The 26,496-nt window shown below is 38.7% G+C and overlaps 2 protein-coding genes across 2 annotated transcripts in view; both read right to left on the bottom strand.

Moving 5' to 3' along the window:
* Positions 1-16,701, bottom strand: part of smc3 (structural maintenance of chromosomes 3) — a 34,663-nt gene extending 17,962 nt beyond the window's left edge. Inside the window, exons 1-19 of the mRNA XM_037689731.1 lie at positions 16,606-16,701; positions 15,367-15,442; positions 15,230-15,268; positions 15,069-15,136; positions 14,809-14,880; positions 14,035-14,114; positions 13,854-13,932; positions 13,507-13,624; positions 12,893-13,068; positions 12,612-12,692; positions 12,197-12,361; positions 8,952-9,073; positions 6,765-6,978; positions 6,396-6,499; positions 5,311-5,410; positions 4,182-4,342; positions 2,538-2,679; positions 681-831; positions 323-475 (exon numbers count right to left, since the gene is read on the bottom strand). Of these exons, the coding sequence (XP_037545659.1) occupies positions 323-475; positions 681-831; positions 2,538-2,679; positions 4,182-4,342; positions 5,311-5,410; positions 6,396-6,499; positions 6,765-6,978; positions 8,952-9,073; positions 12,197-12,361; positions 12,612-12,692; positions 12,893-13,068; positions 13,507-13,624; positions 13,854-13,932; positions 14,035-14,114; positions 14,809-14,880; positions 15,069-15,136; positions 15,230-15,268; positions 15,367-15,442; positions 16,606-16,620 (2,116 nt within the window). The 5' untranslated portion in view covers positions 16,621-16,701. The remainder of the gene's footprint in view (positions 1-322; positions 476-680; positions 832-2,537; positions 2,680-4,181; positions 4,343-5,310; positions 5,411-6,395; positions 6,500-6,764; positions 6,979-8,951; positions 9,074-12,196; positions 12,362-12,611; positions 12,693-12,892; positions 13,069-13,506; positions 13,625-13,853; positions 13,933-14,034; positions 14,115-14,808; positions 14,881-15,068; positions 15,137-15,229; positions 15,269-15,366; positions 15,443-16,605) is intronic.
* Positions 16,702-19,403: 2,702 nt separating this feature from the next.
* On the bottom strand, positions 19,404-24,435 carry dusp5 (dual specificity phosphatase 5). The gene is made up of 4 exons (XM_037690314.1): positions 23,956-24,435; positions 23,120-23,259; positions 22,390-22,609; positions 19,404-19,828 (listed from the first exon to the last, which is right to left on the bottom strand). Exons 1-4 carry the CDS (start codon positions 24,317-24,319, stop codon positions 19,422-19,424), a joined length of 1,131 nt encoding a protein of 376 aa, XP_037546242.1. The 5' UTR covers positions 24,320-24,435; the 3' UTR covers positions 19,404-19,421.
* Positions 24,436-26,496: the final 2,061 nt, after the last annotated feature.

Here is a 26,496-nt window from a genome sequence, read left to right as displayed (position 1 = left end):
GTAAATCCCATTGAGCCTCGAGGACTCATTTACAAGAGAGACCTGAGAATATATATAATATAATAATATATATTATATATTAAAATTATATATACAATAATATATATATTTCTTAAATGACGATCCATAAAACCCTATACAGATTTAATTTTCATTAATAATCCAAAAACACAGCAGTCGTGCAGACGTTTTACTTTATATTCTAAAACCCTTTTTGCGCTTTGGCGTTCTAATAAAAATGGATTTGGCCTAAATTTTTCAGTGAAGGTCAATAGTACATTGTGATTAACTTACTGAAAACATGTTTTAACAGAAAGGATATGTTCAATGTTCCTACGTAGGTTCTCGTTGAGTTTGGCCTCCAGCTCAGCCAGCTCCTCTTCAGCCTTCCTCATGTCTTTCTGGAGCTCCAGGCGAGATTTCCTGGTGTCATAGTAGCCTCCTGTCAGAGCTCCACGGTGGCTCACTTGGTCACCTAGAAAATAATGATTTTGTCTAAATTGTTTGCCAAAACCAGTAAAATTATTTTACTCAACCTTTTTCACAATCTGCAACTACGAAAGCATCCTTATCTTATCTTGGACTACACAACATTTTCAGCGCTCCTTCTCTGAATGATTTAAAATATTTTTTGTTGTTGAAGTAATTTAGGTGGCACTTTGTATTGCACATTAGCTTACCCTCCAGAGTTATGCAGTCCATGGTAAAGGCTCTTGCCAGCTGGGTGGAAACCTCCATGCTGCGACAAATTAGGGTCTTCCCAAACACGTGCTTGAATGCCTTGTCAAAGTTGGGGCTGTAGCGCAGCTTGCTGATCATAGGGATGGCATCCTGTGAATCATGACATGGTAATATAAACACAGCTGTTAATACCATAAACATTCTCCCCCATCATAAACTGTCTCAAGACAACGCAATTCAACTCTGATAACTGAGAAGATAATTGAATCTCAAGGTTTAAGGATTAGAGCCCGAACGATATATTGGTGTGGACAATATTTTCAGCCAAAATAGGCGTTTGGGGACATATCGGTATTTGTGATGATTGGTCCATTATGCACCGATATAATTTTTACCCCTAAAATGCTGGGAACCAGCCTGTCCTTACTTGCAAATGGCGTAATTGTACAATGTATCCAGCAGAGGGCATATGTGGACTACTTTCAAGTCGTGGCCATGCTGCACACTTGACTCATAGCACAGCAAAGAGGAGATCCAAAAAGTATGGAGCAACTAAATACCATGTAGAGTATTTTGTAGAACAGAGTATGGTAAGTTTATTGTAAATGATCTGTAAACAAACAAACAAAAAAAATCAACAACAAATTCTCTTCAATCCTTCAACCCACTTGTCATGCCTCTCAATTTAGCAAGCTAACGTTTAGATAACCTAGAATAGGCTATTGGCTTGTAAAACTTTAGCCTGAACAATAAATCTAACGTAGAGGTAAAATATTCCGGTGTTAGTAATGTTATCTTTGTTGTCCTCAATGAAATGCAATGTTTGTCTGAAATATTTACTTCTCTGCAAAGAAAAGAAGAAAAAAAAAATCTAGCTGAGGTCGAATACTAATTAGGCCTTCGCCATACATGACTGACTGTTTCAACAATGAACAGGGAAGAGTGTTTCTTTGTTTAATTAATATTTTAGTAACACACTTGATAACGTTATGATGAATAGTGGAGGATAGAAAATGTGAACGCACGTTAAGAAGGCTGTGTTTATGACCAGTGCATCACTTGTAAGGTGGGACTACGCATGGCTTCACAGTTGCTAACAGCCACGCTACATAAACAAGCCCCGCACCACTCGCCCCTCCAAACACAGACATCTCCAAATATCACCACACATCATGCAGTTACCCCCAAACACCAGTGGCATGTGTGTCAGGGTTTGCTCAGGCCATGTGTGAAAGGGCTAGAGCAGCTCACAGCAGCGTTTCAGGTATATCGGTTATCAGCATTAGCCTTTGCCTCCCAATACCAATATCAACGACAGCCAAAATGTCTATCGGTTGGGCTCTAATAAGGATATTTAATAAAGAAGACAAACCCAAATGGCTACTACACATCTAAATAGGAAACTTTCTCTGCGTACTACAGTTTCCTCACACAGACCAAAAACATAATAATAATAATAATAATAATAATAATAACGCATTATGTTTTGTCATCATTGTATGTTCACATACAATGGCATGACTGGTAACTCTAAATTGTCCCTAAGTGTGAGTGAGAGAGTGAATGACTGTTTGTCTCCATGTGACCCTGTGATGGACTGGACATGTCCAGGGTTGTCCCCCGCCTCTCGAAAGGTGATTGATGGATATAGGCACCAGGACTCGGGACCCAGAAAGAAGCGGTTAAAGATGATGGATGGATGATTTTAGGATGACAAAATTTGTTTCCTTATGTTAGTTTTTTAAGTTTGTGAACTATTTTTCTTTTTTTTCCTGTTTTTGTTTACTATGGACCATGTATGTGTCTGAAATAAAGTTTTGATTGATTGATCAGAAGTAATTCATGCAGATTCTTACGTTGGTTTCTGGATAGGCGGTGTCTCTGACATCCAGCTTGCTAAGAGGAAGGAAAGTGACCTCTCCAGGCAAGTTCATTTTGTTGAACTCCATGAGGATTTTTGTGCTCACTTCATCTGTCTCCACAATGTGGTAAAACAGTCTGAAAAGACAAAAGGTTGACATTTAGAACAAATAAAATAAGTGAAGGATTTAAAACGCATGTTTGTAAAAAGTACAAATAATTAAAACACCTCTTTTTATGATGAAACCAACTTATACTGAACATTATTTATTTCTATTAAAACTTTAATAACCTATCTTTTTTTTTGTTCATTTTCAAGAATTCTATCAAGAATCAAACAAGAATATTTATCTATCTTGAGAAAAATGACAAACTGATATCACATAACAAAATAACAATTTTACAAATTCTGTATTTTATTAGATCTGCTAGTGTATATTTTTTACCACGCGTTCTTTAGACACATTTATATTAGCTTGTAAAACAGAAAACGTGGAGCAACTCCTATATTTGGTGCCAATTTTCTCAAACCTAAACATTTGAGAACAGACTGCTTATAAAATTCATTGTTTATAAATGTTGCCAAAGTCAAGTAGATAATGTCCACTAAAGCAGAATATACAATGATCAAAAAGCTTTGAATCTTTTATTTTCTTCATGTCCCATCACTCTGAAGTCATGAAACTGGAATAACAACCTGATTCAGTAACCAGAGGTTTCTAATCCAGGTATCTCCAGATTATTAAAAAACCTTACGCACTGAGATTAACACAAGTATTGTTAACACAGACTGTTAGCCTGATGAGGACACCCTACAAAAAAACAGAACAGTGGCCAGAATATGAGACCAATTCAGCTGCTCCACTCTGTTTTCTTGTCAGTAATTTCAATAACACCAAGTCAAAGCTATAAAAAATTCCCATTATTTAAAATCCAATTTGGTCTTTCTTAATGTACTGGTAAGTTTTTTGTCAAGACGCCTCATGCTGGGACACCTCAGTGTGATTTCCTATTGGATCAAGGTGGCAAGTGGGGTGAAAGTCAATCTACTCCTAATGTGCTTTTGTGCCGTGAAGCGAAGTAGTAACAGATCAGAAACGGTCAACATGTGAATAGATAATGTGATAGATACTGTATGTGGCTCTACAATGATTATATAGTAATTATAGTTGGTCTGTGCAACCAACCAGTCGCAGGAATAAACAACAACCAGATTTATTACTGAGGGAAGATCAACGATGACATGCGGCAACCTTGCATTTAGTCAAAAAAATAATAATAATCTGTTAACTACAAAGAGAATTGCTACACCGAGTTAATTTGTCGTGCTTTGAAAACAGTACTAAGGAGAAATCTGCCACATTTAATGTGTTGCGCTCTACGTCAATACAGCTGAGTTCTGCTCCACGTCTCTTTTGGTTCCACAATGTTGGCTTCATTTCTAAAAGCTCGCACTCTTCAGTCATTTATGAACGACCAGAAGAAGCATAAACACAAACTTTTATTGTGGCACTGTTTCATACAAGAGCCTTTTATTTACCTTTATAGTGGATTGTAAACCACAAGCCAGATGTATCAAAATGTCAAGTAGTGACATTCAGATTTTAGCATCACAAAGAAAAATTCATTGTGATTCTTACCTAGTTCCAGCAGTCACTTCCACACAGGTGTAAAAAGCTGGCTCACACTCAAAATTATTCATGACAATGCCATGGTAACCGTTGATAACATGCTGGTTTATTCCCTTCCGCCTGAAATGCTCCAGGACTTTGTTAATGCTGTCGATACCATTGAGAATAGCCTGCAGGAAGGAGAAGAAATATGTAATAAAAGGCAAATGGTACAAGATTTAATATGAAATTAATTATATTAAAAGTTGTATTACCATTGATAGAGCTAATACAAAAAAAATAACTAACGTCAATAAAACTAATTTTAAACTAAAAGTTTAAAAACAGAAGTTGTTAGCCGGCTAAAAGAAGCTGCAACAAAATGCTTCTGCCTTCACACTACACGCATATAAAACGCTGTAAAAGCAAAAACTCATTGTGAGACCATGCAAAAAATAAATAGTCTATCTCAATATGGGGAAGCACTTAAATGAGCAATGCACTGCAAATATAAATGGACAATACTGAGTCTGTCTAACAATAGAGAAACTGAAATCAGATGAAACAAACGAGGGGAGAAAAAAAAAAACATTACATGTGTTTGTGAAGCAGCCTCTTTTCATCTCAGCAGTATTATTCAGTGGTGATATTTGATTGATATATAGGCTCAGAAGAAATGACCTGATGAGGCAGTGAGGAGTGAGTCATATGTAAATTTAGCAAGTTATAAGGTGCAAGTGGGAAGGCAGATGAATGAATCCATTTGATATATACCCATCCTGACAACTGGGTGAGTCACAAAGAGTTCTTCGTGGTATTCAGGTGGGCTTTCTTGGAGACTGAAACACTCTTCTTGGGATTTATATACACGTTCAAATTTCCTCCCTCAGACTTTTTCAGAAAGTATGCTCATACATATGTGGACCATTTACCAGGTGAAAATGTAATACAATTGCTTCTCAGACTATGTCTATTGTAATCGATTCAGCCAACAAAAAAAGGACATTTGTGAGTGTTTGCACTGATCATCTGAAAACCAATATGTCCTCCTTTGTGCACACAAGCAGATATTTTACCCCTGTCCAGACGGAGGTATTGGTTATCCTGCAATTCCATTATGCAAGTCAATAATTACGCAGTCATGCAGAGTGACACAGACCTTGCCTGTGGCCGCTCTAAGGAGCTGCTGTTTCTTCTCCAGGTCTTCTCGTTTGGCTGCCAAGGCCTGCTGCTCTGCGTTCTCCTCACGCCACAGGTAGCTGGACAGAAACAGACAGTGGCACACTGTTACACTTATGTCACCAAAAAACCTGAAACCCAACTGCAGCCCTGATACAAGCGCAAAAAGAAGTCGGGGATAAAACCCAAAAGTCAATGTTTGAAAATAAGTGAACGCAAACTAAATATTATGCACAGGTATTTAAAAAGAATAAAGTTGCAAAAATACATGAAACTAAAGGAACTATTGTCACTAAATGTTTTTAAGGCTGTTCTTAATGATTTAGAGAAGGAATCATCTGTCTGTAAATGTTCTAACTGATGAATCTTTTAATTAATTTATTTATGATGGAGTTAACTTTTTCTGTTTTTGCTGTGCATGTTCTGTAACTTCTGTGTGCTGCTGCCAGTCTTAGCCAAGATTCTCTTGCAAAAGAGATTTTTAATCTCAATGGGATTTTCCTGGTGAAATAAAGGTTACATAAATAATAATAAAGTTTAAAAAAGTAAAAAGTCCATGCATATTTCACATTTAATCTATTTTTAATACTGACCTAAATGCTAACTTATTTTGTATGCCTTTGAACACAACTTTTAACTCCCTCCACATTCAAAATGTTACATACTTAACACAGCTTGTTGTATTTAATACAACTGTATAAACAGTCTGTTTTCTCTGCTTAGTGCCTACGTGTCTTAATAAACGTGAACACAACTTTAAGCTAATGGTCTGCATCTACACAAGTTGCGTTTTCTAATTTCGCTTGCTCACTTACTGCACAAGACTTAAGATTAAAGTGCAAAATGTAAACAAATTTATAAGAATCTTTTAAACCGTTAAAAATTGTTCATTGTTCAAAAATCGTACAGTTTTCTTCACTTTCTCAACACTGAAGTCTGTGGATTGATAAGTTCTACTTTGAAGAAAATCAAGCACAATGTTGTTATACAGACTTTATCTCACACAAAAATTTGACTATATATAAAAGCAAAGGCAAGATTTTAAACAAAGGTGAGATCTCTTACTTTCTTTCACTTTGAAGTTCATCTTTCTTGTTCTTCACTTCGTAATACTTTTTGTCCAGCTCCTCTACACGAGTCTTGACTTCATTTAAATCTTGATCAAGTTTCTAAAGTCAAAATCAAAGTGAATCAGATGAAAACTGCAGAAAATTGTTGCATTTTTAAGTCAGTCTGAAATAAACTAAAGCCTTTTTAATCTTTCTTTCCAGCTACTTGTGATTAATAAGCAATAAAAAGTAGTAATTTAAAGAAAAAGGTTATTATTAGCATTTTTGAAAAAATAAAAATAAAAAAGACTATGAACAAATTGCTTGAGTTAGCCTCTTGCTTGAAAAAAACAAACAAAAATAAAACATCACAGAATTATCTTACATTGTACTGCTCAAGGTTCTTCTCTTTGTTCATCTCCGTGTCTTCCAGATCTTTGTGGATGGCTGCGATCTGCCTCTTTTTGTCATTGATGGCCTGGTCCAGGGACTTCAGCTCTTTCTTGATCCACTTATCCCTCTCCTCTTTGGATGTGAACTGGCTGCCACGACCCTGCTTGGCATACAGGTCAGTCCTCTCTTGTGTAGCTTGAGCAAGCCTGGAAAGAAGTCCATTTGCAAGTGAGTGATCCACAAATCTGAACTGGAAAATGTATTTGCCAACCTTCATAATGACAGAAATGTATAAAAGTCATACTATGTCTATTTTGTAATTCTGAACACATACAAACACTGTCTATAGAGGTGCAGAAAAAAAAAAGATGTTTTTTTTAAAGACTCTTGATTCTTAGTCCCGGCGATTCTGAATCGATTCTGCAGGCCCATAAATCGATTTTAAAATGCGTTTAAGTTTTATATTTTAATTTTTTTCCGCTCCTACTCCAGAGCGTACTGCATACCACATTACGTGTCTGCTCGGCCGCCGTAGAATTGGGCCGTGTAGGCCACCGTACAGCAAGCTAGTTAGCCAGCTCCCTTTGTATGGAGTCTGCTAGCATGGAGGAGGAGGACAACATGATTCAACCCGCTTCTTCGTCTTTAAAAGTCATTTTAGATACTACAATGTTCCGGGGAAAGACAGAGCTTAACAAGAGCACGGTTGTTTGCGAGCAGTGTAAAATAAAATTGCAGTACAGTATTTTGGAAATACGATAAAATGCGCGGAAGATGAAAGCAAAAGCAGCCGACCAGCAAACTCTGCAACAAACTTCCAGGCTTCCTCAAAGGCTGCGAAGATTTCCCTCTCCATCTCCTGCTGTATCACAAAGGATTTTCGAGCAAACAGCTCAGTGGAAGGTGAGGGGTTTAGGTTTATTTTTAATATGATGGATTCAATGTACGTTATTCCTTCATGTAGATTTTTTTTCTTCCCAAAAAGCAGCACCGCAACTTCACCATGAAACAACGGATGGGAGAAGCTCTGATGCAGCTTCAGCTCAAAGGCAACTGTTTATTCTCATATTATACTAAAACTTATAGACAAGTTGTACAAGAAACTTAATGTAATTTGTCTTTTTAACAGGTTGAAGAGACCAGATGAAACACATCTCCTGGAGCCATTTCTAAATTATACAATTTATGGTTTATAAATTATTACAGTTCAGAAGAGATTTTGTGCAGATTTGCACAGGTTTTGAAAATGTGTTAAAAATATTTACTAAACATGAATCAATATGGTTAAGACTGTGAAGTCTGTATATTTCATATTAGGTTAAGTTTTGAAAATATAACAAATGTTAGAGGTAAAAAAAAAAAAACTGTGAAGTCTGTATTTTATTTTGAGTTAAAGGTTAATGTACTATGGTAGGCTGAAGTCTGTTTACTTTTGTATTTATATATTTTGAATTATGTCCAGGTGTCCCCCGCCTCTCGCACACTGATAGCTGGACATGGGCACCAGTGATGCCCATGACCCATAAAAGAAGTGGATAAAGCTGATGGATGGATGAATTATTTGTTCCTAGATTTTTATTTTATTTATTTATAGAAAAATTCAGGCAACTAAGCTAACCTAATACTGGTAATTTAAGTTACAGAACTTTATGCACTCCTATATTTTTTCCTATTTTTGGTATAAATATAAAATGATGCAAAAAGATTTGATACGGTAAGGAACCTAAAATTACTGTTGTAAATAAATGTTCTATTTGTTTACATTGTTGTTTAATCTTTTCAGCTTGTCAGTTACAAAATTGAAATAAAATTTATGATCATTTCAGTAGAAAAATCGTTTCTGAATAGAAAAATCGATTTTGAATCAAACGTGACACCAAAAATCGGAATCGAATCGCCAGACACAGAGATTCGCACCCCTAACTGTCTATGTTAATGTTGTGTTCAAACATTTGACTAGACAGGCTAGATAAAATAAAAATATGTTGTTCTTGTAGGTTTTTAAGCCATCAATACATTTTAGTACATATACAACAAGAGACTTGGGAAAAGAACTGGCAAATCTTCTGTGCAGTCACCTCTTGATCTCTTGCAATCAAAAATGTTTTTAGAGTTTGATGACTGACTCATCGAGTTATGCCTGGTCACCGCTGTGTAATTAAGAATGACTCATCCCTACCTGGAGATGCCCCGCTCCTCTTTTTCCTTCACCATGTTGAATTTAGGTTCAGTCTCCTGCAGTTCTTTTTGTTTCTCCTCAATTTTCTCCAGCAACTTCTGACGCTCTTTCAGCAGACGTTTCTGGAAAAAAAGAAAATATTTTTTAAGCAAACATTTGGGCTTTTTTTCCCCTCTAATAACTATCTTTATTAAATGCTTTAGAAGAGATTGAAGAACATGCTTCAGTGGATCTCTCCCACAACAGATCTGCCCATCGACTGACTGTGACGATAGTTGGCTGGCCCTGGATTAGAAGTGAAGTGAGCGACGTCCCAATTATTCTCAGTGCGTCACAAATTTGTCTAAGTGAGATATACTAAATAATAATGTTGCATCCATACAGTACAAAATTTCATAGCAGCATTTCAGCCATCTACATCAAATTCACTGGAGTTCAGTTTAAGCCCACACAAGTTTACAAGTAATCAGAGACAAATATAGATAACCTGGTTTAGAAGAAAACCAGTTTTGGATTTATTAACAAACAGTAATTTGTATTTTGTAAGGAAAATGTTAAACAAACACTTTAATTAGCAAAAGATAAATTAAGAAAATTGCAACAAGTAGCAAAATCCTCAATTTGAAATGTCAAAATGAAGAATGCCTTCAATCCCACAGGGCTCGATTCTTGGACCCCTTTTGTTTTCACTCTATCTGCTCCCTTTGGGGTCTATCCTAAGGAAACATGGTCTTTCATTTCATTGCTATGCTGATGATTATCAGATTTATCTGCCCATAAAACCTAATAGCTCTTGCTCCATTCAGCTTCTGTTAAAATGTATTGATGACATCAAGGCATAGATGGCTCCAAATGTTTTAAGTTTTAATGATCAGAAGACTGAAGTCATTGTGTTTAGCCCTAGCTCTACCACTGTATCTGACCCTGTAAATCTTGGCTTTCTTCAGCCGTATCTTAAGAAGTTTTTTTTACAAATCTCAGGATGGTTTTAGACTCTGACTTCAAGTTTAATAAACAAATCAACTTTGTTCTGCAAAAAGCTTCTTCCAATTAAAGCAGATAGCTAAGCTTAAGTCAGTGTTGTCTAGATCTGACCTTGAAAAACTACTCCATGCCTTTATTACTACCTGAATAGACTAATGTAATGCACGCTAAGTTGGGGTCAGCCAGGTCTCCATTTCACATTTCCAGCTTGTCCAAAATGCTGCAGCTCAGCTATTAACAGGAACTAGTAGGTTTGATCACATCTCACCAGTTTTATCCTCCCTTCACTGGCTCTCTGTACATACGAGAACTAATTAAAAAATTATCCTGCTAACCTTTAAGTGCATAAATGGCCTTGCACCCTCAATCTCTCTGAGCTATTGGAACCATATGTTTCCTCTCGGGCCCCAAGATCATCTGATCAGCTGTTTTTGACTGTTCCAAAAACAAGATTGAAGCTCAGAGGTGATCTGGCTTTTTCCTGTTGTGGGCCCCAAACTTTGGAACAAGTTGCCCCCCAACATCAGGCAGGCCACTTCACTTCCTGTTTTTAAATCTCTGCTAAAAACACATCTGTTTTCTCTGGCGTTTTACACAGTGTGACAATATATTTTATTGCTCTGTGTTTCTGTTTTTCTTTTGATGCTTTTAATTAAAATTTCAGTACTATTGTTACTTTTATTGTTATTTTTTCCATGAAATTACTCCCACTGATTTAAATGTTAAGCACTTTGGTAACAGCAGCTGTTTAAAATGTACTTTATAAATAAAGTTGACTTCAACGCTGCATATTCACAAGTCCACACACAGCAATGAAAACGCAAAACAAACCTTTGTTTCTCCAGATTGGTCCCATACAACAAAAAAGAACGAAGTGAAGAAAAAAGGAAAATCCCTTCCACACCAACAAACACTTTTTGTTGTATCAGCCATTTTAAAGTTGATTAAATCAGGACCGCCAACAGCTAGTGAGGCTTCAATGTGACTTAGTTGCTGTTGACTGGTGTTGTGCCAACCATGGCCAGGTGGGTTTCATCCAACCACCACCCAGCATGCTGTCTGTGACCCATCACAGTTCACACAAACCGGGCCTTATATTATCATCTTCATGCTCACACGTGCTCACAAACACACACTTACTAAACACAAAGCCATATGGAGAGTGAGCAATGCCAAGTGAGTACACAAATGCTAAAGCCAAGAAGTGAATCTGAACGTGATTTTAATGACAATTACCCATTTTACTTCCTAATTTGTTCCACAGGGAATTCTCACATTTTATAAGTTTAAGAGCTGGGTGAAATAACACTTGTGACTATTTTACAATAGCCAATTGCTATAAAATTTTGTTTTCAAAGTGTTTGAGATAAAGCTTTCCCATGCATTAAACTGAACCCTAAAATGTAGCCATATTTATAAAAAAATTAATTAAAAAAAACCTTTTAATGCATAAGACAGCCTGTGAAAAGAAAGCTAAAAGGATTCTATTAACAAAAAACATCCAGTAAGTGCAGAAAGGACCCATCCAACATAGTCACTGCCATTTTGAAAGGTTTTCAACATATGTGCCACTTTTCTCTTCAGAGAAAGGCTTTGAGAAAGATGAAGCATGGCAGATAAAGGTTTATTAATTTAATGTTTCAAATAACTACCTTCTTTTTATGAGAACTAGTTTTATTTCAAGACAAAAAAAATTCATACTTCATACACCCATTGCCTATTATATTATGAACAGTACAATAGACAGAAACATGGCCATTCATTTCTAAAGCAAAGGATCAATAATTTCATTAGTCACTGAAGCTTTGCCGTGTTTAAACTCAAATCGTTGCTTCTTTTTCTAAAAATCTTTAAAACAGAGGATATATGGTGATCTACGGTTTGTAAATGAAGTATTAACCAAACAACCAGAGGTGAACCAGACCTGATTGAACATGTTTCCACCAGAACCTAAAGAAAAAGTGTTGGGTTGGAATTTCCTGAGAATTTCTTTTCTGGTAATGTTCCCATTCAGTGATTCTGAACTCAAATCAAATTTTACCACTTTAGTTCAGAATTATATTTTTATAACTTCTAAACAATGCATTTAATTTAAGAAATTGTGTTGACAAGCAGCTATTTTTCCAGCCAATAACTGGCATAAGTGTGTTAAAAGAGTGAAGACTAACACTCCTCTCTACCCTGAGTGATGCAGAAAGGGATGGAGTGTTGTTGGTGCTGAATCACGTGTGCATTATGACGCAGATTGGAGGCTTCCGTACCCTCTGTTCACTGTTGCCTGCCAGCTCATCCTGCAGGTCCTTGGCCTTCAGCTCGAGCTTGGTCCTCTGCTTGATCTGCTCCTGGCGCTCCGCCGACAGTTGCTCTCTCTCCTCCTTCATAGCCGAAGCCTTGGACTTCAGCTCGCGCACAACACGCTCCGTCTCCTACAAGACGACGAAATAAAGTAAATAACAGTAAAATTATTTTCCAAAGAGAGTGTGAAAACAAATTCTTCATTAACTTATTAAACAAGAATCCCTCCTTCCAAGTCCATATACTGTGAAGTCCATATACTGCTAAAAAATATGCTTAAACTACGTAATTTACATAACTGTTAAAAATCTGCCTGCAACAAAACAACCTTAGAAAGACAAAATATAATTCTTGCAATGTGGTGGCATTTGGTTTTTATACCTCTACTTTGTCTCGGGCATCTTGCTGAGCATCACGCAGCTGTCTGGATTTGTCTCCACAGGTTTCCCTCTTCGAAGACAACTGGAGAAGGTTCAATACACGCAATGACTATTTTATAACTGAACTTGTGCACATTCAAACAAGGATGTTTTCATTACTATATATAACTAACGTTGTTATATAACTAATGTTTTTGTAACATGTATATCCTTTGTGAATTTGTTGTAATAAGTTTGCAGTTTTTGCTAATTAAATGAAATAATGTCTTTCGACCGTGACACCTCGTCCAATTTAGCGCGGGTTTCATTCAGCTCTTGGTTGTAAATGGTGTACTCCAGTGCTCGTCTCATTTTGTCCCACTTCTGGTACTGGGCCAACTCTTCCTTCTCATCTTCCAGGGTATGCAGCCGCTCTTCGATGTACTTTAACAGCTCGTTGATCTTCTCTCGCTTCCCCTCTGGGAAAAATACACAAATTGTGATGATTTGCAAGAATGTAAAAACCCTCAATAACTAAATATTAATTTTAATTGAAATGTTAACAGTAAATCAAGTTCACTACCACATACTTTAGTTTAGCAAAATGTCAACTATAAAAATGTTAATAAAAACAATAATGTTGTACAACTTTGACGCCAATATTCATGCCATTTCTGCCTTTATAAAATAACACCAATCTTTTCAAATTATTTTCCAAATTTAGTTTAGCATGTTTGTCTTTTGGTCATTAACTGAGTGTAATCCATCTTCTTAAGCTTATGAAATTTACCAAACACACACTGACCAGTGCATTTGACAGAAAATGTATCAAATCAACACAATTTTAACAAGTTAAACAACAAATATAAAAAAGAAAAAATTCAGTGTAAAATATTTGAAGTTAATTGTGCTGTTACCAGTCTCCTTCATGAGAGAAATGCTCTCCTCCTTTCGTTCATCATATACTCGTGTTCCTGCCACCTCTCTCAGAAGCTTCAGACGCTGGGAGTCAGGTGCTGTGGCCATTTGATTGATCTGCACAAAACGATGAAAAAGATGAAATTACCTGCCTATTGCACTACTAAGATGTTACTGCCAGAATATAAAACGAACCTGATATTTTACAAATCAAGAATTTATTATAAGATTTAAATATGACACAGATGGCAGCACTTATTTTAACTTGAACACAGACAATGTAGCACTGGGGAAAAAGGTGCTCTGTGATAAACAAGTGTGAGATTGGCACCCACTGTTTTCTCACCTTTCCCTGCTTGACAATGTAGTAAGGGTTACTGCGGGAGAAGCCGGCACTCTCCAGAAGGTTCATTACGTCATTTTTACTGCAACAAGAACAACATGTGAAATACATGAAAAAGACATAGTTTTATGTGCAACATAGTCTTTCTACAAGTTCAAAAACTGTCAATCCACACAGTACTTACGTCACCATCTTTTTGTCTAAGAAGTACTGGTCTTTTTTTGCACCAATGACACGACGGAGGGAGACTTCCTCTTTGTCAATCTGGTGGGAGGCAAATTAATCACAGGTGAAGTTGACAGTAACATGCAGCAACATAGTTTTTCACTAACCACGCCGATTATAATTTAAAATAAAAGTAAACCACTTATTTCCACTGTGTTTTACAAATCCAGCTAATAATATGAGAAACAATGTGTACACTGGAATGGAAGAGTTTATTCAGTTCCAATTCAATTCAATTTAAATTCAATTCAAAAATACTTTATAGTTGATTCAAGTACACAGATGCTCCAATTCTGTAGTTAGACAAACATCAGCATTTTAAAATATGTTTTGAGAGTTTTTTTTAATCATTTATCTGATTAAAACATAGACAAACAAAATGTGGTATTTTTCAAGAAGCTTTGTAGAAAATGTAATACCCTCAAAGAGGCAAAAACAATTTTAGAACAAATGCCTTTTGAGAGGCTAGAACTCTTCCAATTAAAACAAAAAACAGTGTTCATTTTGAAAAACAGGTATCAATCCCAGTGGTTTTTTGCAATAACTTATCAAGCACAAAAATGTCAAACATTCCACGAAATGTGACAACTGTCATTAAGTATTATTTGTTATGCATACATTTTGGTTCTAAATATTCTTAGATGAGGACTCTTACTGACCCAGTAGCTTTGAGGCTATGAGAATGAATTACAGTATTATGACTAAAAATTAACAAAATGTTTAATATTCATACCGGTAGTCGGTTGTCAGAGTTGTCAAATATAATCTCAACAAAAGCTGAAATGACACGTGGACCAGTTCCTTCCTAAAATGACAGAATAGAAAAATCATATTAAAGACAATAGCTGAACACCTTTAACAAGGATCAGCAATAACAAATTCAAAAATAATTTTTATGATGAGATATGCACAACAATTTATATTCAAATGTGCATGATGACCAATTCAGAAGTCAGAGCTTTGATTCGCAGATAATTTAATGTCAGGACTCACATGAAGAAGAGCCAGACGCTGTTCAGGTCGCAAGTGGCTGAATTCATCGCTGAGCACAAACTGGATGGCTGAGTGGGGTGGAAATTTAAAAAGAGGGAAACTTTAAAACATGGAGCACAATCTGTTTAACAACAGCAAGGCTAAATAAAAACCATACATACCATAGAAGAAGTTACTTTTTCCTGATCCATTTCGGCCAACTGAAACAAAAAAGAAAAAGTGGTGATATCATTGCATATTTCGGGTCTACTACATAAGTAAGAATATTCAAAAATCTTCACGTTGAGCAAAAACTCACCGATCACATTGTGTTTGGGACTGAAAGGGTCCACAACAGTTTGATCCCTGTAACTTCGGAATCCCTGAATAATGACCTGATGAGAATACAAACAGAAGCATCTTCAGAGTCAGAGAGTCAGAGTTTCTTTATTGTCATTCGCACCTCATGTGGTACATGTGGTGGAGCGAAATTATGTACACAAGGTCCCAGTTACATCCAACAATAAAATGTATAAGAAAAACAGTAATAACATCTAAGACATGAACTAAGAAAAACATCAACTAAATATACACTAAGCACTCTTAACATAAAACATTGAACATCAGCACAAACATGAACATGAGTCTGTGAGCAGATGTGCACGCATGAACACATCAACATTGAAACAGATCAGCAGCAACATGAAACAGATCAGCAGCAACATGATATGGTTTTTCACAGTGATTATTCTAGTTAGAGATTCATGAGTCTAACAGCCTCAGGGTAGAAGCTGTTCCTCAGTCTAGTGGTTCTACACTTAATGCTCCTTAACCTCCTTCCTGAGGGGAGTGGGGCAAAAAGTGTGTGTGCTGGGTGAGTGGGGTCCTTCATGATGCAGGTGGCCCTCTTCCTGCATCTGGAGGTGTAGGTGTCTGTGATGGTGGGGAGGCTGATTCCGACAGATTTCTGTGCAGATGTTCAGGGTGTACATCTTAACATATTCAGTGGATAGAAATGTCTATAGTGTCTGTAAGCCCTGGTTTTTGAATGCATAAATATTAGACTTAAAATTAATGACTAGTGTGTGAATCGAGACAGTAACATGATAAAAGACAGGACAGGGGGCCTTGGCTAAATGTGCATTTTGGGCTAACTTGCACATTTCATTCAGTAAGTGTCCAGCTTGGTACCATATAAAACCGTTAAGTATTACAACAATAATGTGGACAACCTCACTCTTTGCAAAAGAAGTATACATTCATACAAATATTATTCATTATACTGAATTTGATCGAAGAGTTAGCCTGCTAGCGTTAGCTTAGCACCACCGGATGGAGACAATTCAAGATTGAAACAGAGAACGAGAGCTAAAGTTAACAAGCTAGCTACACAAGCTGTTCAGTGTTTTATTCAGTAAATATGTGTGTCTTTGCATTTCACTTATTATAAGTGAACGTTTTGACATGTATGCATCCTTCAACCATTCCGTTAAACTGGCCTGGTTACCGACAGTAATCGGTTAAATGAACGAGCCTTAGCTTGGTGGTCGATACTTACCTGTTTGATGTACATGGCTGCCTAAACAGAGCGCGTCTCCTCGGCAGAATTTGGAGATAAAATCCCCCTGCAATTATTTGGAGAGCCGGGAATGCTATAATATAATTTTTACTGTCGCATTCAAAATTATTAAAGTATTGACTGCTAAAAGAGAATAACATGGAAAATGGCGGCGGGGGCGGGATGGAATGGCTCGTACCAATACGTGTGAACAGGGTTACAGCCAAAAAAATAAACAAAATATGCCAAATTAGAGAATGATTCGTGTATTTTAAAAATATAAGGCTTTATTTTATAGCATGTTTATATTATTTATATTGTGCTTTAACGTTTAAAAGTTTGGGATGCTTCACATTTTCCTCTCCGTAGATTTTGGTACTTTCTGTCGGTTTTCATCTGGGCGCCAAAGACCTCTGAGTACTTCAAGTACACTTCAGCTAAACGGAAAATACAGTTTCCTCTGCGACTCATTTACAAGAGAGACCTGAAAAAAGATCTGGGTTGATTTAATTAACTTCATTTTTACCTTCAGAAAATCGAGCATCGATTTAAATAGGATGGTATATTTAGGACATAAAAACAATCATAATATGGCCATGATAACAATATAGTGTTTGAAAGTTAATCATGAATATAAAACGTCTTGTTATGTGAAATACTACTTTAAATACTCATAAAAATGTGAAATACTGTACTGAACTTTAAAATGTGACAGTTTCTATATTTGGGCAGCATAAAAGCCTGAAAGGACCACTTTGTTTTGCTCTCCGTTTTCACTTGCTGAAGGAAGAACTGCTGGGACCAACTTCATTGGGACCTCATTTCCTTAAATTAATTGTTACAATTGAATAGTTTTCCATCCATCCATCCATTTTCTTTACCCGCTTATTCCATTTTTGGGTCACGGGGGTCGCTGGTGCCCATGTCCAGCAATCACTGTGCGAGGGGCGGGGTACACCCTGGACGGGTCGCAAGTCCATCACAGGGACACACAAGTCAAACAACCATTTACTCTCTCACTCACACCTAGGGACAATTTAGAGTTACCAATCAGCCTAACATGCATGTTTTTGGACTGTGGGAGGAAACCGGAGTACCCGGAGAAAACCCACGCATGCACGGAGAGAACATGCAAACTCCACCCAGAAAGGCCCCTGGACCGGGGTTTGAACCAGGGACCTGCTCGCTGAGAGGCAGCAGCTCTACCAGTTGCGCCACCGTGCTGCCCTTAATAGTTTTCATTTGATACTATTTCTATCTTAACATGTGATTCTTGACCTGCCATTGTGTATCTGTTCCTCCTTCCTATTAATCTCAAACCCAGCCAGTCGAAGCAGACGTCCGCTTGTCCTGAGCCTGGTTCTGCTAAAGGTTTCTTCCTCATGAGGGAGTTTTTCCTTTCCACTGTCGCCTTCATGCTTGCTCAAGATGAAAGTTCTGTGATGGAGTTAAATTCAAAGCAGTCTGCTCCTCAGATAAATAGTGTTAAATTATTTATATATATATATATATATATATATATATATATATATATATATATATTTATTAATGTTTCTGTTCAGTGTCCTGAGATGACTTCTGTTGTGACTTGGTGCTATATAAATAAACTGAAAATGTATTTACTTTTTGTCTTTTGTCATGTTGTTCATGTTGAATGCAGTTGTGGGTTCATTCTTCTTTTGTTTTCTTTATTTGTTTTGTGGACTTTTTCATGGTCATTGTTTTTATGTCACTTTTATGTACCAATAATTTTTTTTGACAAATATTCTATAATTTGGAAAGTTGGACAAGAAATTTACTTTACTTTCTGAAGCTTATGCTACATTTATTAATGTTTTTATAAACATTTATCCTGCTAGTCCTGTTCAGGGTCAAGGATGATCTGGCGCCTCATTGGTTGAGATGGGACAAAGGTAACTGTGGACAGTTCACTGATTCATCACAGGGCCAGAGGCAAAAAAATAAATAAAACATTTACACCTACACTCATATCTAGGGACATTTCAAACTTATAAATTAATCTAACCTGCATGTTTATGGGCTGTGTAACGAGACCAGAGTACCCAGAAAACTCCCCAGGAAAGAACATGCAAACTCCTTTGCAAAAGGCTCTTTAAAGTCCTTCTTGCTGCAGAGCAATGGTGCTAACCAACTCCACCTTAATGCAGCCCTTGGTTTAATTTCATTTAAAAAAATCTTGACATGCCTCCTGAGACTGTTCATCTGAATCTGCTCATGAGGACCCACTCAAAGTCTCTGCAGGTGTCACTGTTGCATCTCCTTTTGCATTTCACTCTCCTTTTCAGGGTTTGTCCTTTTAAAACATTCATTAGAAACACATTGATGTGACATTTTTTGCAAAGATAGATTAGATAACTTTTTTAAAGTGCACATAAAGTCACATTTGTCAACTCACTTCTAAGGGTATCGTTCAAATGCAACTGCTTAAACAACACATAAGAAATGTTTAGTGGTGAAAACATTTATTAAACACATTGTTTTCCACATTAATGAAAAAAACCTGTAGTTTTTCTTTAATAAATTAATGCCTAACTGTATTTGTGAATAGGCAAATTAATCACAATAATAACCTAAGGCATGTATATTGCAGTTTATCTCTGTGCTGTGTTGTTTCTTCACTGCAGTTCAGAAGACGGGAGTGGCAGCGTTAAGATGTGAGGTGAAAACTATTCTTCTCTGGACTCTGTTGCTTCTGCTGCTGCTCTCCGGTCTGTCTACACTGCTTAGTGTCAACATCAGGCACACAAAATGATTTATTTAATTTCAAGTAAGACTACGTGCAGTCACAGTTCAGTTTAAGGCAGTGCAGTTATTGGGCTCAGTTTCAACTGGTGGTGGACCGGGGACTGCAGGCAAGAGGTAGGGAGGGTGAACACGGATGGCTCAAAGTTTTTGGTGTTAAAGGTGGCGGAGAAGTCACTGGCGAAAAACGAGGCCGACTCCGGAACACAGGGAGTGGCCGGCTCAGGCGTGACAGCGAGAGCGAGGGCGTTGGACAGGACCTCAGCCTCAAACTGCAGCAGCTGGCCCATAAAGCTGAAGTTTGGAGAAATGACCGCCCTGCGCTGCTTGATGATGTCGAAGGCTTCGTCTAGCCGAAGCTGCTGGGTCCTCATGATGTAAGCCATGCAGATGGTAGGTGAGCGTGAGATGCCTGCCTCGCAGTGTACCAGAACCTTCCCTCCTGATTGCTTTATTTGATCTGGAAAGAGATAAGCGGGGAAAGGTTTTCGTTAATATCATGGTTTTCAGTTGAGCCTCAGCACAAATAGTCTTGCATTAATGAAAATTAGATTTTATTAAGGTATAGGAGAGATCATATCTCTAGTTTTAGCACCGGCTCCTTGTAAAATTCAGAAATGAATTCAAAATCTTACTTCTAACCTACAAAGCCCTCAAGAACCTAGCTCCATCTTATATTCGAGATCTTATTGTTCCATATTTTCCTAACAGAACACTTCACTCTCAGACTGCAGGCTTACTCGTGGTTCCTAGAGTTTCCAAAAGCAGAATGGGAGGAAGACTTTTGTTATCAGGCTCCTCACTTGTGGAACCAACTTCCTGTCCATAAGGCTGACACCTTGTCCAGTTTTAAGACTGGGCTTAAAACTTTCCTTTTTGATAAATCCTATAGTTAGGGTTGGCTTGTTATGTTGCTATAGGCTTAAGACTACTGGAGGACAAATTGACCTAATTTCCTTAAATGAATTATTAAAATTGAATAGTTTTCATTTGATACTATTTCTATCTTAACATGTAATTCTCAACCTGCCATTGTGTATCTGTTCCTCTCAAACCCAGTCGGCCGAAGCAGATGACTGCTTGTTCTGAGCCTGGTTCTACAAGGTTTCGTCCTCATGATGGAGTTTTTCCTTTCTACTGTCGCCTTCATGCTAGCTCAAGATGAGAGTTCTGCGATGGAGTTAAATTCAAAGCAGTCTGCTCCTCAGATAAAAAAGTTAAATTATATATATATATATATATGTTTCTGTTCAGTGCCATGAGATGACTTCTGTTGTGACTTGGTGCTATAGAAATAAACTGAACTGAATTCATTGATTCATCTGTTTGTCTTAATTTTGTCGTACTTTAAAAAAAAAACCTGTCAATCACACTCCTAATCCATAATTAATGCAAACACCTTACACAGCAGTAACAAAGAGATATTATGGACTAAAGGAAACAGTGCAAGCATATCATATTTTCAGTGCTGCACATTAAAAAAAACACTGTTTTCGTCAGCAGCTCATGAGCTCTTTACCCCTCCTGCACTGCTGTGGGGGTGCTGCATGCAGCAGCTATATTCACTGGAACACACGTGTGTCCCAATTTAGAACTGCCGCACACCTACACTCTCTTCAGTGTGTTGTGTCACCTGCGCACCAATCTACTTGCACTCAGCTTTCTAAATTAAACGTCCTTCTTAAGATGCCTTAAAGATTTCATTGATTTTAAGATCCCCCACAAACACCCACATGTCTTGCTTGTAATTCCGATCTTCCTGCAGTGCAGATGCGCAGTAGACTACACGTCTATGTCTAAATCACGGAAGCGTTGAGGGCCACTTCTGCCTCTTCCAAAGAGCCACTGCAGGGGGAACGACTGATTTCTGACAGCTCTGATCTTTGGTAAAAATGAATCATGAACTTTGGGCTGCAGAAGATGCAATGAGAGGCGGACAGCTGTGGGTGTTGTAATGACCATCATTGGCTGGGGATAACACACCATGCTTCAGCTGCTGTTTTAATCCAGGATGTCGATAATATTTATTATCTCCTCCCCAGAGTGACATCACTCGCCCAGTCGCAGTTCCGATTTGCTGATTGATTTTAATTTAGCAGCTGTGATTGTTTGCGTATGCCGAACGCCTAATGACTTGACAGAGCTGGTGAAGTTTGGACGCCTCATCTGAATGTAGGCTAAACCTGCTCCTGGAACACTTTGCTGCCTTATGCAAGAGACAGGCATCCACAGGGACTGCATCCCTAAACAATGCACAACACCAACAAAAGCTGCCACCCATTACAGGTCAGCCAATCTGCTCGTGGCTGAGCTTTGCTCTCCGTTATGCCTGGCTAAAATTATCCCATTGTGGATATCTTTGCAGCTGCTGCTGCCATTATCCAGCAGCTTTTTAATGCTCCACACTCTCTCTTTTCTTGTGTAACAAATTTTCTGCCCTGCAGGTCCATCAGTAATCTTCTACAGAAAAACAAGCATGCTCTTGTTTTCGTCTAGTGTTTATCCTCCACCCATTACCATAAATAACTGAGTATGCATCAGTCCACCCCGGCCATTGATAAGCACAGACAGCTTACCTAGTTGTCACACTGGCTGACCACACCCTGTGCATGTGATTTGGCTTGGGAGGAGCTGATGATGGGTTTGGAGCCAGAGATCGGAAGGAAACGAGGGGAGCGAGCAAATCCTGACTGACAGCAGAGACTGGACGGGTTGGCGGGGGATTGAAGGCTTGCCATTAAAGTTAAACTGATTACGGCTGGGTTTCTTATAGCGTTCTATTCCTGAACGGCGGCAGGCTCGGACAAAAAGGGAGCCACTTCTCAAAAATAAACACACCTATGAATAGGTGCCTCTCAGCTTGTGTATTTTTAGGACTTGAATGATGTGTCCTTGTAATACCATAAAAGTTTATATTGGTGGCTGCTGGTTTGAGGGATTGAATCATTTGCAGCAAAGCATCAACAGTTTCTTAACCATGAAAGAATAAAACAAGTTATGCATGTGTTCCCTTTCACTCACCTATGAACTCTATCGCCTCCTGGAAGTGAGAACTGATGTCGGCCATGTGGCTGTCCTCCACCGGGATCCACTTGTAGTCATAGTGGCCCTTGGCCGGCTGCAGGTCCCTGCGTGACACGTTGAGCAAGGCCGTGATGTGAAGGTCACTGAGATAGTCGTGTCTAGAAGCATGATAGGCACTACCGAGGTAGAGGAAAGGCAAAATCTCTACAGGTTTACCCTGGAGCGCACAAATAAAGAAAGAGAGAAAACAGAGACGTGAGTCAAGTTGGGACTGCAGCACTCAAGACAAAACAACCCTCCAGCCTTGATGCGTCTGCTTTTACCAGAAAAAAATGCATCCATTGTTCAACTACCTGCTGAACATCATGGCTCATTTACAGATCAAGTGCAAATGGAGGGGCAGGTCCCCCTTTTAGCAAAGCCATTAGCGGCCACAATGTGTCTGTCAATTGAGATATTTTCCAAATCTGAAACTGTTGCATGCTTTCTATTTACAGCGGAGGAAAGGTCAGAAATTTCTATCAGATGGGCATCATGGCTCTCTTTGTGCCACATATAAAAAGAACCAGGGAGTGAGGAAGGTCAGAGAAAATGTCACAGTTTTTTATGCCAATATATGATGGTTTTAACTTATAAGAGTTTAAGAAGAAACCCTGACAGCTGCTGTGCGCCCTGCGGCTGCGTGGGAGAGGTGGAGGAGGGCGTTTGTGTCAGGGTGTTTCCATACCTGATCGTAATCTGGTTTGTGGTGACAAAGCTTCTCGCTGTGGCTGTTGGCTCTCTTCTCAGTTTCAGTTCCGTTCTGGTCAGTGGTTTTCACCTCAGTGCAAAGTTCAGGGTACTGAGAGTGGAAGCTTTCGTATCCTCCTGAGACAAACAGGAAAAGAAAAAGCCATGAATAACACGTCTTTAGAAAGAAGTTTAAAATAACACACACACACATATATATCTTGTGAAATGTGGCAGAGTTTACGAAACAGTCTTAGCCTTGGATTAAAGCATTTATAACCTGATTAGACGCGTAATTAATTACAGGAGCGCGCACTCGGTAATCCGTTTAGGGGCCACAAGTGACCTTTTTATCACCACAGAAAACTGCATTATTTCTCGCAGGCTTAGAGGTAAACATTGTCAAGTAGTTGTACTTTTTTTTTTTTAAACAAAAGTCGTTGCACCACATTTCATGTGTTTCTCCAGCACTGACTCATCCGCTCCGCTGACGCACGCAGGACGCTTATGTCTCCAAGAAATCTCAGCTTCTCCCAACATGGGATGACACGGGAATGACTGTCAGCAGCAGCAAGGCGCACAGGAATAATCCCATTGTGCAGGATAAACATCACTGCGCTTCTCATTAGGACTTGGGAAACTGGCGTTTCGTTTCATTTAAGTCGCTCTGAGGTAAACTCAGAATTAATATATTGTTCATTAATTCATAATTAATAAAATAAATCGTCCTGGTGTTTTATTTTTAAAGTCGAAACGTCCAGTTTTTGTTTTTTTTTTAATCAGATTTTCCCCCTCTCTGAACAAAAATAATATGTTTTTATGAAATAAACCCACCTTTCAGAAAACAGATGCTGGTCCCGCTCGCCAGATGTGACAGGGTGTTTATGACTATTTGTGCTACGCTGTCCTTCTTTAGTTTTTGCCAGTGGGACGTCCGGTCGTCCAGAGCCACGATGGCCGATATGCTCCCTTCCCGGAGGCGGTACAGGGCTCTCTCATCCGGGATGACGAACTGCAGAGGCACCGGTCCTCCCCGGGACCTCCGGACCACCACTGAGTTCAGGTTCACATTGACAGAGCCTATGATGCTGGAGTTCGTGAATGTGAAATAGGGTCGACAGTCCACAATAAGGCAGCTCCCGCACTCCTTCCTGATGATCCTCCTCAGACGCCGGCAGTCTATGCTGGAGACTTTCATGTTTGCCGTCGAGGAGTTGTTTATTTTTGTTGGAATTTGTCGCCTTAAGAAAACAAAGCGGATTACTCCTTGAATGCGGGCGAGCGAAGAGCCCCGACCGCGTCTGTGTCTACATTTCCTCCAAGGGGATTCCGGCCGAGGAGTTTTAAGTGAATGGAACCTCCGGCGTGTGACGTCACGAACCATATATGGACACCGACGCTGTGAGAGCGCAGGAATGGCCCGCCCACGTCCTTGACTTCACTGTGACTCCGCCCCCCGGCCTCAGTGGGAAGCAAAGAGAAAGAACCATACGCTACTACAGCGGTTCGACCGGTCCAAACATTACTCACTGTCTTCTGATGCATGCTCAATAATCCAGGTAGAAAAAGGCAAAAAAGTTCAATCTGGTTCTCTGGACATTAAAAAAAAAAAAAAAAAAAAAGCAAAAAAATGTAGATACGTTTCGTCTCTCATCCGAAAGACTTCCTCAGTCTGAGGTGCTGTATTCAGCTCAGTCTCTTAAACAGCACCTTCTCAGAGTGGATCAACCAGTTTGCTGCTGACAACCAAAACCAGCTGCTCACATGGTCAAGAAGGACCATCAGCCAAAGAAACTGAAAGTTAAACTGGGTTTCTTTTTCAGAAACAAATCCTGAATAACCCTGAATGCTAGAAAACGCCTTGCATCTGTGACTTTCCTTCCCTCAATTGATTATGGTGATATCATTTACATGAACGCTCCTACAAGAACCCTGCAGATGTTGGATGCTGTCTATCATGGTGCACTAAGATTCATAACTGGCTGTGATTATCGTACCCACCACTGCACCCTGTATTCTCTGGTTAACTGGACATCATTAACATCACGCAGACTCTCTCACTGGTATATTTTCATCTTTAAATCACTTCTTGGTCTGCTGCCTTCATACATCTCCTCCTACATGTCTCTGCGTGAGTGCAGCTACGGAGTGCGCTCTCAGGACATTATTACCTGCAGTGTTCCCTCAATGAGAACTGAACTAGGCAAAAGGGCCTTCTCCTATTCCGCTCCTGTTTCCTGGAATATCTTACAAAAAGATTTGAAGCTCTCGACCTTGACCTCTCTAAGTGTCTTTAAGAATCTGTTGGACACCTGGCAGGGTCCAATGCTGACATGTTCCTGTTTTTAGTTTTCTACATTTGTCTTGGAATCTAGCTGTTTTTTATTTTGTTACCTTTTCCTTTTAGCCATCCTATTTGTTAAAAAACAAACAAACAAAAAAAAAAACTGTAGTATGCTTTTTTATAACTGTTTATTGTTGTCACTGTTGTCCATTGTTGTCATCTTTCTTTGTTGAAATCAGGTCTCTCTTGTAAATGAGTCCCTGAGGCTCAATGGGATTTACCTGTATAAATAAAGGTTGATTGAAGGACCATCAGCCTAACAATGGATCATTAGCACACTGATGGCTGTTTACTGTTCACAGAGGGCTGAGTGATACTAGCAATCACAGCATTGTAAGAGGGGGACAGTTGAACCCGGAGGCCTCCACCCCTGTTTAATGATGGACGATTTCTTTTCACAAAGATGGCCTCCTTTACTCCTCTCTCAAGCCATCGTTCCTCTCTGTCTAGGATGTGAACATCTTCATCCCTGAAAGAGTGACCGCTGGCCTGGAGATGAGTGTAGACCGCAGAATCCTGGCCTGATGATGTTGATCTTCTGTGCTGGGCCATCCTTTTGGCCAGTGGCTGTTTAGTTTCCCCCATGTAAGACTGATCACCCTCCTGACACTGAACATCATACACAATATTACTCGGTTTGTGCCGGGGGACTGGATCTTTGGGATGAATCAGTCTTTGCCGTAATGTATAGAGACTGAGACCTCACAGTCCAAGAAAGCCAACCTGCCATTTTTTACATCTTCTCGTGTGAACTTATGTATTTTTGTAGAGACATAGTAGAGTTTTCATTCATTCAGCCATACAGGTTAATCCCATTACTCACTGTCCCTATTTTATAGAGTCGTTGTCAGTCTGCCGATAGATGATAAATGAAGCACATGGATCAGTGATGAAGAATCAAGTTTTTTCTTCTGCAGGGAAAGATAATGAACGCAGAAAAATACTTTGGCTAATCGAAGCTATTGGGAAGTGGTTGCTGCTTTTTGGCTTTTACAATGAACAACACATTTTTGGTGGCAGTATCTTTCAAG

Source organism: Nematolebias whitei, chromosome 16 (genome assembly GCF_014905685.2).
Source record: "Nematolebias whitei isolate Nwh7 chromosome 16, NemWhi1, whole genome shotgun sequence".
Classification (NCBI taxonomy): Eukaryota; Metazoa; Chordata; class Actinopteri; order Cyprinodontiformes; family Rivulidae; genus Nematolebias; species Nematolebias whitei.
Note: the sequence above shows the minus strand (reverse complement) of the source record. Positions and strands in the feature narration are given on the sequence as shown.

Bases quoted from the DNA above. Each gene is read 5' to 3' on its own strand.
- dusp5 (XM_037690314.1), bottom strand. From the start codon at position 24,319: ATGAAAGTCTCCAGCATAGACTGCCGGCGTCTGAGGAGGATCATCAGG. The intron at 22,610-23,119 runs GTATGGAAACAC...TGTGCGCTCCAG, and splicing joins ACAAACCAGATTACGATCAG to GGTAAACCTGTAGAGATTTT. The intron at 19,829-22,389 runs GTGAGTGAAAGG...ATCTCTTTCCAG, and splicing joins GGAGGCGATAGAGTTCATAG to ATCAAATAAAGCAATCAGGA.